The sequence below is a fragment of the Prenolepis imparis genome, unplaced genomic scaffold (assembly GCF_030444845.1).
Source record: "Prenolepis imparis isolate NDT839.2.m4 unplaced genomic scaffold, iyPreImpa1.0 SCAF_1, whole genome shotgun sequence".
Lineage (NCBI taxonomy): Eukaryota > Metazoa > Arthropoda > Insecta > Hymenoptera > Formicidae > Prenolepis > Prenolepis imparis.
Genome location: NW_028141159.1, coordinates 19749353 through 19769946, shown reverse-complemented (window position 1 = coordinate 19769946; position 20594 = coordinate 19749353). Strand labels below are relative to the sequence as shown.

The window sequence follows — 20594 nt, the reverse complement described above, 5'->3', positions numbered from 1 at the left end:
TAAGACTCGCAAAGTGGTACCTACGTTTCTTCGAGCTTGTGTCAGTCAGGTACCTGAAAAAACGTTGGAATTTGTGCGTGTGGAGATTATAGTATATATGGACGAGGCCGCAACGGGGTGCGGGGGTGGACTCTTGCGAATCGCGCGTCTTTTTTTTTAATACTTGCAAAAAGCGTGTCGCCAAGTTTAGTTTAAAAGTGGAACGGACGCGGTGTGTCGTGGTCTGATAAAAGTGTCTACGATGCACGGTGAGAGTGGACGCATCATGATCACACAGCAAGCAAATTACCTGATTAATACTCGTAACGTTTAACGGTAGTTTAGCTCATAATGTTTACTGATTAAGTTTTTTAGTCCATAGATAACTCGTGACCCTAATATTATATATACGTTATATGTACAGATGCTGCGAGTTTGTGTGAGCCTCGCATCTTCCCGTCCTTTCTTCCTTCCTTCCTCTGCGTTCTCCGGACGTCCGCTCGGTCTCGTTGAGTGAACCAGAGAGAGAGAGAACTGTTTATATACTCGGAGTGCACTTTCGTTGCAAAAACTTGTATCGGTCGTTTTGAGAAGCATGAGCACGAGTCCGTAACTTTGTGACATCGAATCGATTAATGGTACGTCAATCTCGAAATTTACGACTCGCACAGAGACAGATTTACAATCTGCCATTTTATAAATTTTTTTATATTCTGTATATTATACATATAAATTTTCTTAATTTTCTCGCATACATGCATCTCTTTTTTTTTTCTTATTCAGAAATAGCATGGATATTTAGAATATAACTTTTTTTTTCTTTTTTGGACTTATGTTGCTTTCAAAATGACAGATCCATTTTTCCTCTCCACGCAGGACGATCATTGTGGAAAATGCCTGCCGCCTCATTGTGGAAAATCGCTCAAAAATATATAGTGTGTGTGTAACGCTGAACGCGCTTGCATATACGACGTAAGGACAGATTCTTCGTGTTTGCGGAATGCGATAGGCACGAGATATACGCGAGCTGATTTCGGACCACACTTGGACAAGCTACGAAGAAGGCATCGTGCGAGGTAAATCAATTCCGGCGCGCGGAATAAATGGCTTTACCGCGTGCCAATACATTATTTAAACATTGCGAGAAAACGAAGAACTTTTTCGGCGCAATCGAAGCATCGCACTTGAGGAGATTTCGCGCTCGAAGAGAATTGAGATCTCTCAGAATTATATACGATATACGCGACTTGGCGCAATTGAGCTATTATATCGAGTACGAAAAAGTTCGTCGTAAAATATCGTCGTGTAATATCTGTTAGGTGTAATCGGCGCTCTCTTTGTTAATCGAGGACAGATTTACAATAGAGAGAAAGAGAGAGAATGGCAGATTTATCGAGATTTCCTCTATAATCACGATGTATTCGCGTACGATTCGAGTTGTGCTCGGGGTACCGAGTGTGCCTCTGGTTCACTCCGTGAATCGCGAGGGTGGATATTTTTATTTCGATCCTGAGAGAGAAAGGTAATTTGGCTCTTCCCTCGGTCGATGAAGCTTCTTTAGCCAAGTCTTTTGTAATATCTTGGTTTTTTCTTTTTCTTTTTTTTTTTTTTTTATTACGAAAGCGACATGAAAATCGCTCAGTGTGGTCTCCACGAAATATTATTCAGACCTTGAAAATGTCGCTTCAGACTGCCGCTGTCGGCCCAGGGGGAGTCGAGATACTCGTCGTCATCGTCTTGCTCAAGTTTCTGGAAGGGAACAAATTTGCTTACTAATGAGGATTTATTATTTCGCCTTAACGTTATTATTTATTCTAATACTTTACGCGATTAAAGTTGCACGAGATTGAGAATCGTTTCTAAATTAAATTATTATTTGCATAATAAGCAAACGCAAGCAACCTTGGAAAATGTCTTTAGCTGATTAAATTTTCTAATTCATTTAAGAAGTGACGTTCGTGTATAATTTTTTCTTTCATTTAATATCCATATAACACTATAATTACTCTTTCAAAATATATCAGGAGATTTTATATTTTCTCCCCACATCTTAACTTGATTCATCTCCAACCAGTTTCGCATATTAGTTCACTTTATGAACTCAAAGCTTCGTTAATATCCTAAACTTGCTCCTCTGTGTAACAGAACGCAAGTGACCCTAATACCTCGGTTTATACAAGATCGCATAGCATTCGTGAGCAGGCGACCGCGAGAATTCGGCAACGTAGAGGAACCGTCGTTCGAAAACCATAGGAGAGGGCTGAGAAAGCAAGGGTGAGTTAGGCGGGGCTTGGATGGTTGTTGGGTTAGAATCGATGTTCGTGTCCTTGCTTGGTTTCTCACGCATTCCATATAAATGTCAGAACCACAGGTTCTCTCGATCGCGTGGGGACCGACGTCGTCTGATGATTGATCTTATAAACACACGTGCGAACTCGTGTCGCACGGAAACGTGCATGCGTCAAGTACGTACTCGGGTAAAATAAGCGAATTAATGAAGTAATTGGCAATTTACTCTGCAGGATAACAAGTTTACTAATTGTAAGCTTCGAAATAAAAAAGAAGATTGTGATTATCAAGAAATCTTTTCCGTTCTATCGACTTTTAATTTTATCTCTAATAAAATTAAGTAACTTCATTTTTTAATAATATCCAGAAGAGAGAGGAGAGAGATATATTCAGACGAAAATCTTCTTGTTTTTTTTACATTTGGCGTTTAATTGTAAAATTTATCCAAAAGAAATTAAGAACACTATTTAATTTCATGTGAAGAATATAAAACTTGATATACCTTGAAATGCTGTGAGAATTAAAAAAAAAGATAGAAAAATCTAATTTCTGCAGGAAAGAATTATATCAGTATTCTAGTGCGATTTTCAAACTCATTTTGCGATTTCGAAGTGAAAGAATGGATATTCTTTTCTATCTATTTTTGAATCGCAGATTGCAATTCTTTTCCTCGTCTTTCAGTAAAAGTTTGGATGGCAGAATAAACTAGGGCGAAGTAGTAAGTAGCTTTGCATAGGGGACTATTTACTATTATATCTCCTTGACAAAGATAACTGAAACGAAAATATATAGCATTGTTACGAGTGGTTCTTCAATGTGATGAATGACTTGTAGACATTTTCAGAACACTGACTCGTACATTATTCACTCAAAAATTAGTTTCGCAAACTTTTACGCATGCTCCGGATGTCGTTTACGACTTTTTGACATGTCTCGGAAATGTCTTGGAAAAATACACTTTAGAGAGATCACAAAAACATAAATTCGTCATCGCGTAACATAGTCGTAAATGTCCACTTGAAAGATGAAAGAATAAATGTGTTTGATCGTTGCTGCTGTAGCAGCTTTTTCAATGGTAGATATGAATCGGCTACTTCAAATAGATTATTCTCCGTGTATGTGAATGGGGTGGGAGAAGCGGCGACTCGCAGTCTATCGCGCAGCCCCGTGCGACCTATATCACCCCTGCATCCCGAGTTGCTATTTATAGATAGATGCGCTGGTAGTGTGGTCGAGAGCACTTAACTGTGCCATCATTTTATATCATATCGATAGAGCGCTTTTTTTTTGCGAATGAATTATTCTCATAAAATTAATCGAGCGCAAAAAAGAGGAAAATTGAAGAAGAATCGACAGGATAAGATACGATTTCCATATCGCTCCATGTCGCGTAATCCCGTTACGACTTATCGAACACCACGTACAGAATTCATGAATTATTTTATCCCCCGCGCAATTTATGCTATCTCTATTCTGCAATCATGAAAGCGACATTTGATCATCTACTACGATCGAAAGCATTCAGGCGTATCGCATCGGACATTCGAATTGCTACAGTTTGGAATTCTCATCGGTCATTGGATATTATTGGACAATATTGTACATCCTCCAGGATTATTGTAATCGATTCGTCCGGATATTGGTGCTTTAGAATGCGCGGTGTGATTAATCTCAATTCGAATCATACCGGAATAACGTAGTAACGTAGAACAAGGAGCGAACTGTCAATGAAAATGTCAACGATCTGACAAATATAATATTTCGTATGATACGTCGAGCCGATTTTTTCAAGCACATATATTTTCGTGGAATGTGTGATAGGATTTTAAGTATGACCGGATTGTATTGTTATACGAAGATTTCATGCCAGACTCGCTACTTTTACCATTTATGCATTAAATAAAGTGATTATAACTGAAGCTGCTTGTCACACTAAAGAGGTGCACGTTCATAGTAAACATCTTTACGTACAATGCCCTCGAAACGTCAATATCGGCACTGATAAAATACACACTGCACTTGTTATTGCCAATAATGTATTTCTCTGGACTGAGATAGCTGCAGAGATGTATAAATATCTCGAACTGTCCGCGAACAGCTCATCTCATGTACACGTCAATCCGATTACTCGAAACATTAATCAGTTTTATATAGAACAGTAATGCCAAAATAATGCTTGTTCACTTAGATCATCAAACCTTCGATTCTCTTGTCGCAAATCACGAGAGAAATTAAATAAATCCTCACACATGCCAAACGTCATACATGAATGTACAAATCGTGCATATTACGAAATGACATTTACGCACGCAGCATGCTGTTCTCGTCGTATTCATTCAGACAACTTTATGTCTGGCGTAATATTATTGCATTTAACTAGAAAACATTTAAATTAAATTAATGTTACGACGACATAAATACCTTTCAAATTGACGGGCAAGAAACGAGAACGAGAAGATACTTTTCTATCCTAAATTATGAAAGTTTATTATTTGTGTTTTAGTTTTATATATTTCTATCCAATAAAGATTGCGCGAAAGTAACTTATTGGAGGGCTCAGACAAGATTATCGTTCTTAGAAAATAATTCTAAATCGCCCGAGCGATTGCGGTTAAAGCGATTATAAAAGCCTATTTTAAATCGACGCTTAGAAAGCTTTCTCGAAGTCCTATGAAAGTTTGCGAGGAACTAATAGCGATCAACACACTCGAGATATAAGTAAAATAACGAACCTGAACAACCCCTTTACGTCAGACGTGCTCCTCTCAAGAGATAATCGATATTACGAGATTTTCCAAACAGTGCTTACCCCTGAACAGAAAGCGAGGGAATCTCATCAAGACTTTCCCTGCTGATCTCGTCGGCCATCGCGACTTTGAGTTGGTGCCCGAAGCTCGCTAGATCCTCCCTGAAGGCTTCACTTCCGGGCGTCAATGCACCGCTAGTAGGCGGCAAGGGTGTACCGTCACCCCCGTCCCCTTCCTCCCCTTCCTCACCCTCTTCGCCACCTACGAGGACTTCCTCGTCTTCGTTGTAGATCTTGAAGTAGGCGATGGTGAGGTATATCACCGAGATTATGAAAGACGGTATCGGAATTGCCATCGCGTACACAAGGTTCATGTATACCTGAGGAAGCGTTTCAAATATATGATGATTGGAGTTAGATGCAAACTAATACGCATCTCGCGAATAAATTTTGACCGGAAGATTAATTGGAAAATTTTTACAATTTACACATCAAGTGGCCAGATTACAGCTGTTAATCTTTTGAATATATAAAAGATACAGCCCCTCCCCTCCCCTCCCCGTTCCAAGATTATTTTAATATTCCAAATCACGCAAAAAATCAATATTATTACCTAAATAACAACGTAAATAAATAATAATGGCGAATAACAGAATTGTATGTAATTACAAGTAGTAACAGGCAATATATGGTCAGCCGATAGAGGCAGTATTTATATCGTAAGAAATGATTAGACATATTATATTCTCAATCTCTCTAATTAATTCATAAACATTTCTCTATATAATTAACAAACGTTTCTCGATGTCTTTACGGTTTTTTCTCATCGCCCAAAAATATAGCTCGAAATACTCGACTTGTGTCCGAAATGCGCTCTCCCGCAAATTCGGCAAAAATCGAAAACCCACAAGCGATGTTATTCGCGACACGTAATTCCATTTCTTCCTGTCGTCCATTCGCTCAAAAGGATTGGCAATACTCGTGCAGCATCTCGAGAGCGCGACGGCGGGCCTTTCCAAGATCGCCGATGTTATATCAGCACTTTATAATAGCTCGCCGACCGCGCACTCGTGGAAATTGGATTTCTGTACGCCGGGAGAAATTTTCCTTTCTTCCGGGCGGTGTACCGCGATGGTTTCCGTCTTTGTCATCGGTCGCCCATTCAACCGCTTGAGATGCATTGTCTGTCTCGTACGGACGATCGCATTTCCGTCCCCGTAACGCCACTTCGTCGTATTTCACGCTCGGAAAAATCCCCTTTCGCCCCTTCACCGATTGTTTACATTTCGCACATGATAGCAGAGATCGATCCTCGATAACGGTGCAATTTTCATGAATTCAATTTTTGGAAGAGAAATGTATTTCACGTCGATAAAAAAAAAAAAAGATTCATCGAACGTTCCGCGGAAACAAACGCGAGATTCGTTTATGGTACAGCGTCGCGATCAAAGCGAGAGTCGGGTGAGTAAGTTCGCATCGTGTTCCAATTATTTAGAGCCGATACGGGATCCATCTCACTGTGGTCTATTTAATTATTTCATGTATGAAGCAGTTTCGACCGTACAACACGGTCTGTCCCCGATAGGCACAGCCGCGGTATCGATTCTCAAGTGCGCGTTCGTTCCGGCGTAAACTCGGGCAAAAGTCACATAGCACTTTCGCGTGACTCGCACATACCGATGTAGATACAGAGCGAATCGCTGACTGTAATAACCCGGTCACTGGATTGTACCGCGAGAATTAAAGTCCACGTCAGTCTGACGGATGTCATCGCGACGCGAGGGATGACAGGAATTTGTACGAGAGTTAGATTCACTGATTAAAGAGAGAGAGAGAAAGAGAAAGATACAGGGAGATTAAAGATGGGGATTAAGGAATCCCGCGTATGTGGAAAGTATTACAATAGCTCAGAGACCTGCCACATGTCGAGGTCGCTGATGACTATCCCGGGGTCCACTTTCGAGTAGTAACAGCTAAAGTTCTGCCCTATGTTGGCGTACTGCCGGTAGAAAATACTGCAATTCAGTATTGGAGGGTATCCACAGCCTTTTACGTTGGGGAACAGCTTGGCCCCGGTGAAGTACCAGGAATTGTTGACCATGAAACCTGCGAACTTCCCCTCGTTATTGTTCGGCAACGAGAACCGGAGGAACGCACGGACAGGGAAAATCGCGTATAATAATTTCTGGATATAATACACTCCGATATTTCGACGACAAATCAGAAAGGTTTATCGGAGGATCGACAAAAATTATCTCTCCTGCTAGTTTTAACTCTCTGTCCATTGAATCCATTAAGCCCATATCTGTTTCTAGCAAACGTTTTTTTTTTTATACGGAGTCAATTGGAATAATTATGAGAATAAATTTTTATTTTATAAATATCGTGTAATCACGTTAAAAAAAAGATTTATTAATTATGGAAAAATATTACAGTATTATTTTCATTCTATCTCAATTGATTAATCGAATAAAATTGTATAATTCTGTGATATTTTCAATACTGCATAAACGATTTTCAAAAGCATGTATAACATCAATCATATAAAATTAAAGCTGCTTTTTATTTCACTTATCAAATGATTTTGTATTTAATTAACGTTTTCAATGACAGATATGAACGAAATAGAGGCAAATGGGAGAAAGTAGATTAAACGTACGATAAATATCAATTGTTTGATGGTATCATTTTGTACCTGTAGGGGAAGGTTTCAAGAGTCTGGTCTCGTCGTCCACGGCGAGATTCACATCGAGGTCCTCGACGTATTCGGTTAAAGAGCGCTCGTAACGCGACATCGTCCGCTTACTCTCTTCGTCGTCCTCGACACCTCCTACCACTTCGCCTCCCCCGCCTGATCCTTCAGACACGTTTTCCGGTAGCTTATAGTTGACGCGTATTTGCGTACAATCGTACAACTCCTTAGTGCAACCCTCTCTACAGGATGTCCATGAGCAATTGCTCGTACCTGAACTCAACGATCATTCATGGGAATTCAGCCGCGAAATATAATTCAAGCGGATACATCATATGGATATATCGAACACACACTCGACTTTGCGCGGACGTATAGAAAATGAGAAATGTCCACATACATAGATACATACACAGACATACATATAGCTATATTGTAAAAGTGGTTGAGACATCAATAATTAATTAACAGCAAGATAGCACAGGACGAATCTTTAACTTGGAAACTCGCGAAATTGATCCTTGAAGCTTGCAAGGTGCATCGACAAGCATTACATGTAACTTTCGTCAAGAAAGATTTATCGGTGTTCGAAATAATTATTGATTTATCGATTCTTGGAAACTTTCTCACCATCTGTCATTGACGTTGACGTTTAAATGAAAAGACGGCTTCGATAACTCAAGTATCAATTTACTCCAAAATATATATCAACATATATATATATATATAACTCACATACAGACATACAATGCAAGAGGATAGATCACGTGAAACACGAAGACGGAAAACGTGCATGCACGAGATGAAGAGTGAGGAAGACGACGGAAGCAGAAAGTATCGGAATAAGAAATTGAACCGCGTCAAGAAGTGTTTTGCATTATGTGATGTAACTTGCAGGGATATTGACTGCACTGGTGCTCAATCGTGGAGAACACCTGCACTCTATTGACGTTCGTAGAAGATGAGAATTGAAGTGAAGGAGGAATGAAGGGGACTTTGAATAAGCGCGCGAAGGTACCAAGAGAGCACGAAGACACCAGTTGCGTCGATCTTTACAGTGTCTTTTCTGATAATTCTAGTAATAATTGCACGAATTTTTATAATATATCTTCACATTTTATTTTCGAGAATTATTTCAGCGAATTTATTTAAAAATAACTGCGATCTTGTTGATTCTGTTTCCAGAAAGAGATAAAGAGTCAAATCTCAGCTAATAATAGTTAGTATTTATAAACGCGATTCATAAAAGTTGATAATTGGAAAAAATTTATTGATTTGTGTAAAATAAGTATCTTCCGAACCATAAAAAAACGTCATGTATTTTCGTTTTATATCGCGATCAATGATATCCACTCATAATGGTAAATTAAAATTTATAAGATTGTATTAAATTTTTATGTCTCGCGCTCTCGCATATGTCACGGATGACATGACATGGAAAGTATATATGCCATCGAGGAATAAAAAATTCATAGGATTGTTTTGTTACAATCTCCGCAGAATTTATTACAAGCTAAAAAGAGTTTGAAAAGCATCTTTCCAGATGACAAAAGAAGACGAAATAATTTTCTTTAATATATATCCTGATTCCTGATTACAACCGAAGCGAAATTATTTTCATAATCATCTACGTGGAATATTTCCGAAGCTTTATTAATGAGAGATGGAAATGATTGCTCTTCTATATATATAATGATACCAACTATATATATAATGATATGATGAATATTAAACAAGAGAGAATATGTCAACTGTCTCATGGATATTCTTCGTCACTTTCATTCAATCTGGAAATAGCCTTTCCAATCGTTCATGAGAATTGCATATTTTGACGCTGACCTAATTCTGGAAATGGAAATTTACATCAGTTTCTGGTATCTGTCTATCATTGTCTGTCACTTTTGGTGGTGAAATATTTTATGAAGTCACACAATATATATGTATAAGATCTCTTTTTTGGACAAAAGAGTCTGTTATTTTCACTAATAACATTTTAACTAAAATTATTTTTTTTTAGTTTTTTTTTAAAATTATATCTAATGTATGCTTTTTGAAATGATTAAATGGTATTTGTGGATGCAATTTTTTCTGCAATGTTAAAAGACAGATTCTTCATCACACATACAAGCACAAAATGAAATATACGTTCATACCAACAAACATACATGCTTGAATGTACAAGCTGAGAAATATGAAAGATATATCGAACTATACATCGTCAATCGCGCGGAAGAAGACCTCCAGGAAACGAGGAGCGAAGAATAGAGGTTTCACGGTACACAGTACATGCAACCAGGATTGACAACGAGAACGAACGTATGAATTAATGGTGCCGATTGTGTGTTCACCTCTTCTGGATTCAACGTCGATGGTAATACACTCGACAGGTCGAGTGTCAAACTGCATGAAGATTGTGGTGAAGGCGGGGTCGATAACGAAGGGGACCAAGAAGAGGAAGGCGAAGAGGCTGAAGGTGCTGAGGAGGATGAAGAACGCGGTCGTATAGAACAGCAGCTTCTGCAGGAACGTCTGCTTCTCCTTTTCGTCCGCCATCTCGGAGAACAAACGGCAGTGCTGGTTTCGTGCTGGAGGCTTCTAAGCGACGTCGTCGCCGTCCTTGTCGTCGTCGTCGTCGTCGTCGTCGTCGTCGTCGTCGTCGTCGTCGTCCTCGTCGTCGTCGTCGTCGTCGTCGTCGTCCTTGGCGTGCTCGTTGCTCGTCACGTCGGACGTCGAAGAGACGGAACGAGATCTGCGGGCAATTCTCGAGTTTTTGTTCTCCGTTCTCTCGTTGAAAATCGAGCTTTCTTTGCAAGTGCGCTCCGAAAAATATCGCGGAAAATCATCTTGGAGATGATTTCTGTCACAGAAATTCCCCAGGGGTTCCTTCCGTTAGAGCTGAGGTGTGTTTGTAGGCATTGTGCAACGAGAAAACCATTTATCTTGATCGTCCTTAAGTGACATACGTCGCATCGATACTTTTTTTTCTCTTTTCTCACCGCGTATATTCGGTCGAATGGATAAAAGGGTATAACTTTTTATGTTATCTAAGGGTTATGCGATGTTGTCTCACATAGAATCCATTTTATCCTTTGATAGAGACAATGTGTCTAGGACAATGGAGAGATAGACAAAATCAATACCGTTAGCAATGTTATGAAACTAACATTTTTTATCCTAGTTACAGAGTGTAACAATCAATGATTGAAACAATTTTCGCAATCTGTTTCTTTTATTGAAGAATCAATTATATGTTATCTAATGATCCCCCCCTCCCCCCACAAGGATAGGTTGTGTTTCGTTTGTTTGTTTGTAATATAATATGAATATTATTAAAATCCAATCATTAGAAATTTTACGAATTGAGTTTATCATAATATAATAGTGTCATAGGACATCTTTAATTTCAACAAAGGTTATTGCAGGAAGTAAAGTGTCGAACAATTACGTTTTGTCTACGCGTTTCCAACTTGGTCTACGGGTCTCTCACTATCGGCTCTCGGCACAATGATGTGAGATCGTACGATTCTCGTTATAGATAAACGAGACGAACAATACCCATTTGAAACTTTGCCATATGATTCAATTTTCATAGAATTCTTGTTGTAAACAAATAACATTTTAATTTTATCACATATATTATCGATCCTATTTTATTGAGAAATTTGATCTATTTTTTATATCCATATATATAATTAACTTACGTATTATTAATTATGTTAAATTATATTCACATTTATATATCATTTGATTATATACATTATATATTATATTATATATAATATATATAAAATGACACGAGAGAATCAAAGGGATGAAATTTTCTACTCATTGAAATAACTTTAAATTTAACATCAAGATAAGTCTGCTCATCAAATTGCTTGAACGTCGAAAAGGATTTGTGATGCAATTTTCTACCGCATCTTCTGATATCTTACTAAAAAATGGAACGGTCGTTGTCAAGATTTATCCTTCGCGATCTAAAATATTGCTTTACAGTATTGGATTTTTATTTATATAGATTATCGTCACACATATATAAGCGTTACGCGAAGGTCGATAAGGATAAAAGTTATACCAAACTTTAAGTAAGTTTATGAGTCCACGTGGAGAGACGTTTAATCGAAGAGATTAAAGACTTTATATCGCGTCCTTCGTACAAATGCTTGAAGATAACTACCCATCTGCATAGTTGATCCTTTGTTATTATATAACAATAAATTATTAAAATAAGAATATATTTACACATTTCACCAAAGATAAAAGAACGAAAGCAATTAAGAAAATACACATGTTATATATAATAAACTGAAATATAAAGAAATGAAATTATTGATCTATTATTATAGCAATCTTAATCTGTCACTTACTAGAAAAAAGTAATTTAGAGTTATTTTATTTTATTTATTGAATAATAATTAATGTATACGAATTCACAAGATATTAATGTGTGTGACGATAAGATATAATGAAATTTTGGCTACTCATAATTTTACACGTGTATAAAATTTTTTTTAGTGTCCTTCGTCTTTCAATTTTTAGTCTGAGACAAAAATATATTCACGACGTGCACAAGAGTTGCATTAATGCAACCTTTTCTTAAGCTCGCTGCGCTTCTAATACATGATTTACGTTGCGGGTTATACCCTATTGTATAGCATGAGCTATCTAACTTTCCCTCTAATGCAATTTTTACAGCACGAAAGGAATGAATAACAAAAGTGAAGATTATTCGAAAGTCATTAATAAAGAAACAATTAAATTGTATTAAAACATATCTCTTATTTTATTCCTCGATAGTTGAAAATCAATATAAAATAATTATGAAAAAATAAATATAAAAAGTATAATAGAAATATAAAAATAATATAGCGTGACGTTTTTAAAGGGATATACTTTAAATGTTAATCGTTGACTTCACAGAAAAACTCATTTACATAATATCATTTTCGCTTCTTTTTAGTGGCACATACACGTTTTTCAAGAGATTTATATTAAGAGATTCTTTTATATAGAATTTTCTCACTTGTTGTAAAGATAACTTTGCATCATATTAAAAGATAATTTTAAATCCTTCTAAGAAAATAATTAATAAGCAATGAATTTTTCGAAGACACTCAAAGCCTAATTTCTTAGACATTACTCGGTTCTAGAAACTCTTTTTCACTGTGGGGTACCAACTTACCACCACAGAGGCAAAGTATGTAATGTATGTTTTATACGACAGTCTTCATTTTCAAATGGGTTTTATTCGACTCGCTTTCAAGAATTTAGAGACCCCTTTACAATATTTCGCGATATTCTCGAGCAGTTCCATTTCAAGACGCCTCAGGCATTGTTGGATCTGAGACGGTCTCAACCCCGAGAGACTCGATCGGAGCGTGTCACGCAAAGAAAGCTCGATCGCCCCCTCTCTCCTCGGGGTCGATGTAACGGTACCCTCTACGTAGAAGATGCGAGTGCATCAGGGCTTTGCGCCCTCTTCCTGTGCCCCCTCATCATCATCATCCACCTCCTGCTTTTCTTCCCGCGTTCCTCGCTCCTCTGCCCTCCTGCCGGTCTCTTCTTCGTCTCCTACTTCCGCTCACTATGTCACACTGCTGTCCACCGTGCACATTTGACCCCGCGAATCACCGCGACGCTTTCGTCACGACGCCCTGGCCGTTTGCCGTAGGATATATAGGAATAGGGGTGCAAAAGGGATAGGGTATGTAATAAGGGAGAGAGGTAAAGAAATAATATATCGTTTCGCGATTTTCGTGGATCACGACGGGGTCCACATAGCGAACGCTTTCAGCGACGAGCTTCCATCGGCAGCCTTCCTGACAAAGTCACCGCGCGCGCGCACGTGCGAGCGAAGCTTTCGTCCTGGCCGCGGCGCCGACGGATGCCGGGCTACTGCAGTCGGTGGAGCTTTCGGACGAGCTTATTTTCCCGACGTTAGCGCCAACGACGGCATTTCGTGGCATCGACCGCCACCTCCGCCGCCGCCACCGACAACGCCGAGGATGACGACGACGACGTCGTCGTCCGGGGGTGATCCTCCCCTTCGTAAAGCTCCGATCATATTTCTCTCTCTCTCTCTCTCTCTTTTGCGCTCTCTTACTCCCGCGATTACTTCTCGCCGATAATTTATCGCTATTGTTGTCTGTCGGATGACTATATCAACGATTTATATCACTGTAACGTCACTTAAGCTTTGCTCCAAACGGTATCGAACCCTCCTCCTTTTTCTTCCCTTATGTGATTGACTTTTCTTGAAAATTGCTCTTGTATTCTTTAATAGAAGAAGAAGGGTGAGTTAGCAATTTGAGACGTTGTAATGTCATTCAAATTTACATCATTGAAAGATAATGTGTGAATCTGCATTTTTATCCTCTTTTTTTCTATTTCATGTAACAAATTTGCAAATTATTTTATCATATTAGAATTATTTCGATTTTTTGTCTTTAATGATATTATCGTAATACTTTGTCTCCCCTGGATTTCTTTTATCTTATTGCTAATTATTTATTTAATGCAAGACCCTCCCATTGAGCCGAGATTTTCGAAGAGTCGGCTAATGATAATTGATCGATTGCATTGTAATTAAATAGAGCTGAATACAGTAAGAGTATCCTAAGCTGGTGCGTAATAGAGGAAAACAGAGATTTTATTACCACTATTCCAGCATTATGACTAATATGCTTTAATCTCGGATGCATTCTTAGAATTATTACTTAGAGGGTATAAAAAGAAATATAGTATGTAAATATAGTATATAAGTTTTAAGAATGCTCTGTTCTCTCTTCTCTCCACATCTAATTTCTCAGAATTTTATTTGAAGAATTACAATAATTACAACGTATAACATTCGTCTATAATATTACAATTATATATTTTTTTATTGAGAAACAGTTTATATCTCAAAAAAATACGGTTTGAGAAAGAATAAGGTCTAGAGAAAATTATTTTCTTTAAGGACAAAGATGTATAATACTTTCCCTCTGTTTGACCAAGGGGTGATATTCTTAAGCTAAGAGGGAAAACCAATAAGCACTTTGGTCTAGTTACTTGGAGTTTGGAACAGTGACGCAGTCACCGGAACGAAGTTAAGCCCTTCGCTAAAGTTCCAAGATGCAGAAATTTAGGGAAGGCATCGCGGATGCTTTCAATCTATCGTACACCGATGGCTTCGACAACAAATTTATTTTAAGTACGTCAAGTTCATAATTAACATCTTTCAGGTGCTATTTTCCCAGGTAGTTCGAATGTTTATTATTATCTCATCGGATGACGTAATTCTAAACTAGATCGGTCGAATGGATCTAAATATTCATTTCCTTCTGACGATGAAGAAAGCCTCGGTTATCGCGTAATGCAGCTTCCGTCAGTCACATCGCGCGCTAAATTGTGTAAACGCTATTAAGGAGGGTGTCAACCGACTCGCAGCGGCTTCGATTAAAGCGGCGAACGCAATTTATTGTATGCTCTTCGATAGCGAAATGTGGAACGCGCGATTCGCATTTCGCTATTAATCAAATCTAATTACGTTTAAGTTCAATTAAAAAAAAACTAGATTTCGCCCTTGATCAGAAATAAGGTAAAGGTGTCAAACAAGAAATTATTGATAATGTTCTATAATATTCTATAGAATAAAAATAAGCCTCAATATTTGTGTTGCTAAAAATCAATATTACTACTTCTCTCTCAATTAAGTTTCTCGTTTGCAAGAGTCATGAAAGATGAAGACTTAAAAATCTTTAACATATTGAAACATGAAGTTGTTTGAGATATGTACAATTTTTTTAAGTTACTTTTAAATTACTTTTATTGCAGAGTTTTATTAAGTTTTATTACTTTTATTACAGATGTTTTTGGTGTTTCTTTGATATTGATTCTCTTACTTTTTCTTTTTTTATTTTCGATCAAGGACAACTTTTGTTAAGACATAAACTGAATACTTGAATCAAAGTGTACTACAGTTTTGAATGCATTATGTAAAACTAAGAAAAATGCTTTGCAACAGTTATTTATAATATCATGAGAGATCCATCATCTGACAAATTTATTTTCATTGATTTTACCGCTTATTATTAAGGATTAATCTTTTAATAAAATTGAGTATACTTTGTTAAAATTTAAGTTGTTTCTTTTTTATACAATTACACAAATTTTAAGAAAGAGAAAACAACTCATTTATATTATATATTTATTTTATATATTTATATAAATTATAGAAGAAATTGGTTGAACTAAATTTTTGACTAATCTTGTGATATATAAAAGTATCTTTTAAAAATATTTTGTATCTTTCCCAGAGATTTCTTTTTTTCGATAATATAAAAGCAGTTAAGATCTCATATTTTAATATAATTAAAAAATGATAATTCTCTCAACATGTAAAAATCATAAAGAAGCTAATAAAAAAAGAGAACATTATATTTTCAGGAATATTGAAACGAAAAGTCTTGTGAAAAATTAGTATTATTGAGAAATTTTTCTGTTTAAAAGATTATCCTTTGTTCATGCGACACATTCTGTGAATGAAAATCTCGCGTGAATCATCGTGCAAATAATAATGGTGTTGTCATTGTATTATTCCTCTCCCTCTCTCTCTTTCTCTCTCTCTCTATTAGCGAGATATCACGAGATGTTACATTGTCATAATGAGACAGTTTGACCTTAACAATGTAATCCGGAATAGTTTCAGACTGATTCGTCCTCTTCATTGGCAGTCTTGTGGAAAATTGGCCAATAGCCAATGAACCGAAATGTGGGGCAACTTCCTCGGTCTGTGATAATTTCACATTCGTCTCTTTCCCTGTTTTCGTGCCATATCGAATGCAAAGTTGCTAAGCCTTTATTAATTGCGGTACGAATCGATATCAGTCGACTTTTTATTTTGGCAAAGAAAAGGCAGAAAAATATTTCATGTCGATAGAAGTGTGCGTGTTGAATGTCGACGAGAATCAGACAAGGTCAGAAATAATCTCAGAAATAACTGCGGAATTCTTTTACAAATAAGATTTAGTTAAATTCTAATGTAGAACAAAGAGAAATTAAAAAACTTCATATTTGAACAGAAGAAAGATCTTTTATATGTACATACATTTACGATTTATTTTATTTCAATTAAATATGAGTAATGAGTGTAATGAACCAAGTAGTATAAACTTTAATTTATTTAAAGAAAAATTACACCGATTCTAATCTCACAATAAAGGATTTCATAATGTCCATATTTCACAACAACATGTTAGACGATAACACAAATCCTCTAAATCTTGCTTATTAAATCCCGCATGATTAATTGATAAGGGCGATCAATACAATCATTCTCGCGTGTGAATCGCTTTGAGAGATTTTAATACAAATTTTAATACAAATAGGGGCGTTTTAAAAATATCAGTATTTTGCTAACAATCCTGCAACGATCCTACAGATTAATTGAGTCAAACGGAAGAATAAAATTTTGACATTTCTCAATTTATAATGCGGAGAGAAAAATAATCGCTTTTCTCTGTATTAATCATGGTCTGAGTATTTTTTTCTCAGCACTACATTCTTCTATAGAGAGCTCGAAATACGGAAGAAACGAAGGAATGGATTATTGGTGATATTGAAAGCCATTTCTATTTACGGCGATGAATGCGCGCACGAGTGGATGCAAATATATTCCTCGGATGAGCCGATGCGATCTATATGGTGCATCGATGCAACGCTCGTTTCCATTGATTGTGAGACTAAATTAAGAACGCGCTCGAAATTAACACACGCTTCATCCCACACGCGACCTTATCAATCTCTATCCTAATTGTGGTAACACGTGAGAACGATAGATACACAAGAAGATACGAAGCAGACGAAGAAAATAGACAACACTCGTAATTAGGACATTCCCAAGATTCCCCCGCGAGAGTAACCAGTCCCTGCGAATCCCTAATTGGTTCGGTGAATCAGCGATGCGACCCAAGCGCCGAGGAACGAGATTCGATCGATCTCTTCGTCGGGTTTCTTCATTTCCCAGGTCACTCTTCGTGACGTCAGCGGGGAGAGGATCGCGGTTTCCTTTGACGCGGAGATCCGCCGACGATCGAAACGACGACGGTGTCTCAAAACGGAACGTATAGCTGAATCGACAAGGTGTTTCGGGATTAAGCGTGAATTAGTTTGGATCATTGAAGCCGGGATATCTGATCTTTCAATTCCCATTAGGATCATTTGTTTTACTCTACAATCGTCGATGATGAAGCGCGTGGGCGACGAGGGAGCTGATCTAAATGTGCGTACCGCGACTGGCCCGCGATGATGACGAAACGCGTGGTGTTGGTAGCAACGCGGTGATATTGATTTTATGATACAATACGGCAACTGCGAGGTGGAGCCATTGCAGCTCCAGTGGTTGTCGTACCGCCATATTTGTTTCCCTCGGCAGGCCAGGCAAGACTGCGGAAAAGCGGATTTTCTGCGGTTCCTAACGGACCGGCGAGTCGTCCTGCCATTGCGTAAGTACAGATTGGAGAACTAGACGCAACCCCCGCGAATCGTCCGCGCGCGTTTTCCCCTCGCGGAAATTCCCTCGTGAAAAGCGCAAGGACTCGGAAGTGCGTTAACATCCCCTATATCGACGAGCGACTGCGGATTCGCGCTCGGAAACGAAACACGCGTAAACAACGTGTGGCAAGTGCTTGACAGGTGGTTGTCTTGACGAGAAACTACCCCTTACAATTCTTTACGAAGTAGTTGAGAGTGCTTATTTGCTTGGGTGCTGCTTATCATGACGCGTGTTTGTCATTCAAGCTGATGTCCGCGTGTCGCGAGAGCCCGCGACTGACATATCGCCGGCTGAATCAAGCTGAAAAAAGCAGAAAAGCAACAAATCCCCTTACATTTTCCAAGATAATTCTAGTGATCAATTAAAGAACCATCGAATGATTTAAATCTCAACGAAATTAATTTAAAGAGAGTGAAGCAAAAAGGAGCTGCTATGATGTCGTTTTCAATGGATGCGATTCACGTGCTCTGTGTCAAGGAGAAATGATGTAATGCGTGGGAAAAACCTAATGAGTTTTTCCATGTGTTTCTTTCCTACACGTTTTTCTAAATTTTTCCATAAAATTTAACGCTAAAATAATACCATCATCAGATGGAAATTGCATTCGCAAAGTAGACTGTTCTCTCTACTTGATTTTATTTATGTAATTACAAAAAATCTTTCTTTTTTCACGTTATGAAATTGTTATAAATTATAAAAGTGAAGTTATCCAAGTGTGGTCAGGGCCGATAAATCTAGCGTAAAAGCGTATTCCAATATCATCGCACGATCAATCGTCCATTCTCGGTTATAGCACGTGTCAATCACGCGTTTGTCTGTTTGATTAAAAACTAGAATATTAGACACATTCATTTTATTTCTGCTTTCTTCTCGACGCATGTACAATGTTCCCTGAATATCTGTAATTTTTATAATTCTCATAAGACTTATTTGAGAGAAAGAAAAAAAATATACGTGAAAAAGTAACATTTGAGAGTATGAAATGTCCATTTTTGATATAATATCTTTAATGTATAAAGTGATTTTATTATAACATCTCTATTATTATTCTCTCTCTTATTATTATATATTAAAATATATTCAATATTTTTTATTATATTCTCTTATTATTTTATTTATTTTATTTGTGGCGTAGTTGAAAAAAATCATGAAAAAAGTAAATCGTATCTCGTATAAAGTTGTGGCGCTAGCTAGAAATAGTTAGACATCTATAGTCTTCGTAACTAGATGCAAGAAACATTAATAAGTGAATTATTATTGAGCGAGGTGACACTAGTTCACTAGTAAATTGAGAATATATATATATATATATATATATATATATATATATACGGAAATATATGAGTCGTGCGCGAAAGGTCTTTGCGCTGAATAATTTAAAACCAGGTGATCGATTCTCAGGTGAGCCGCGACAAAGTCTATTTCAGCCGACCTCATTTAGGATTCGATCGAATCGCATAATTATACTGCATAATAACATTGATGCGCACGTTTCCGTGCTACATATCTACAAATCACATATTTACACTCATAAATACTGTAAAAAGAGATTACAACACAGATCTTTTTATCTTGCAAATCCGAGATCTTGTGATATTTCAACTTCTCAAACAATAGTTAAAGATGCTAATATTTTTCTTTAAAAAATAGATCTGTATATAAAATTAATTAGCCTTAATATATGAAAATTAATGAAACTTAAATCATTATTATATCTCCTGTTTTTCTTCGTCAACGCTAACTTGATTATATTTCATGCAAATAATAATTTTATACGAATATAGATTTAATTTGTTTCATGACACACAAAGAGATAAAGAGTCAGTTACTGCAGAGATCGCCTGTATATTCTCGTGCTGATCGATACAAAATATTGATGTTGATATGCGCGCTAGATTCGACTTGTGTGCACCGATGCGGTAAACGATAGGCGAGAGATGGACGCGCGTTTGTGGAAAGCCGCATAAAACCGAAGGCGCCACACCGTCTGAGAGCTTAGCGCTCGATAAAATTATGTTACGTTACATGCGAGAACGCGGTAAACCTTATTTTCCTTCGCTTTCTCGCACTTTCTCAGCGTCCTCCTTCTCTCGTTCTTTCGTTCTCTTTCCAGTCAAATTACATGTCGCGAAGGTCATTAGCGAAACTGTGTCACGATATCACGATACAGGTTTGCTTTGCATAGCGAAATGAAGAAAGAGACGTGGTTGCCTCTTGGAAAGGAATTTTATGTCAAGAATATTTTTTGTATAATCATCGAGGAAGATAGATTTTGCTTATTGAAAAGATCATTGCAATTCCAACAACATGGAGAAGTCAGAAATATACATGTACAGGAGAGTACATGAGATTGT

General features: G+C 37.4%; 1 protein-coding gene across 2 annotated transcripts; it reads right to left on the bottom strand.

The window, feature by feature from the left end:
* Window positions 1–1563: 1563 nt before the first annotated feature.
* On the bottom strand, window positions 1564–13612 carry LOC145935308 (protein tipE-like). 2 transcript variants are annotated; one of them, XM_083036503.1, is made up of 6 exons: window positions 13143–13612; window positions 10055–10455; window positions 7710–7979; window positions 6930–7120; window positions 5078–5394; window positions 1564–1728 (listed from the first exon to the last, which is right to left on the bottom strand). In XM_083036503.1, the coding sequence occupies exons 2-6, from the start codon at window positions 10257–10259 to the stop codon at window positions 1665–1667; spliced, it is 1047 nt and encodes a 348-aa protein (XP_082892629.1). In that variant the 5' UTR covers window positions 10260–10455; window positions 13143–13612; the 3' UTR covers window positions 1564–1664. The 2 variants fall into 2 exon arrangements, with proteins under 2 accessions (XP_082892629.1, XP_082892639.1); XM_083036513.1 differs by having other exon boundaries at window positions 13216–13612.
* Window positions 13613–20594: the final 6982 nt, after the last annotated feature.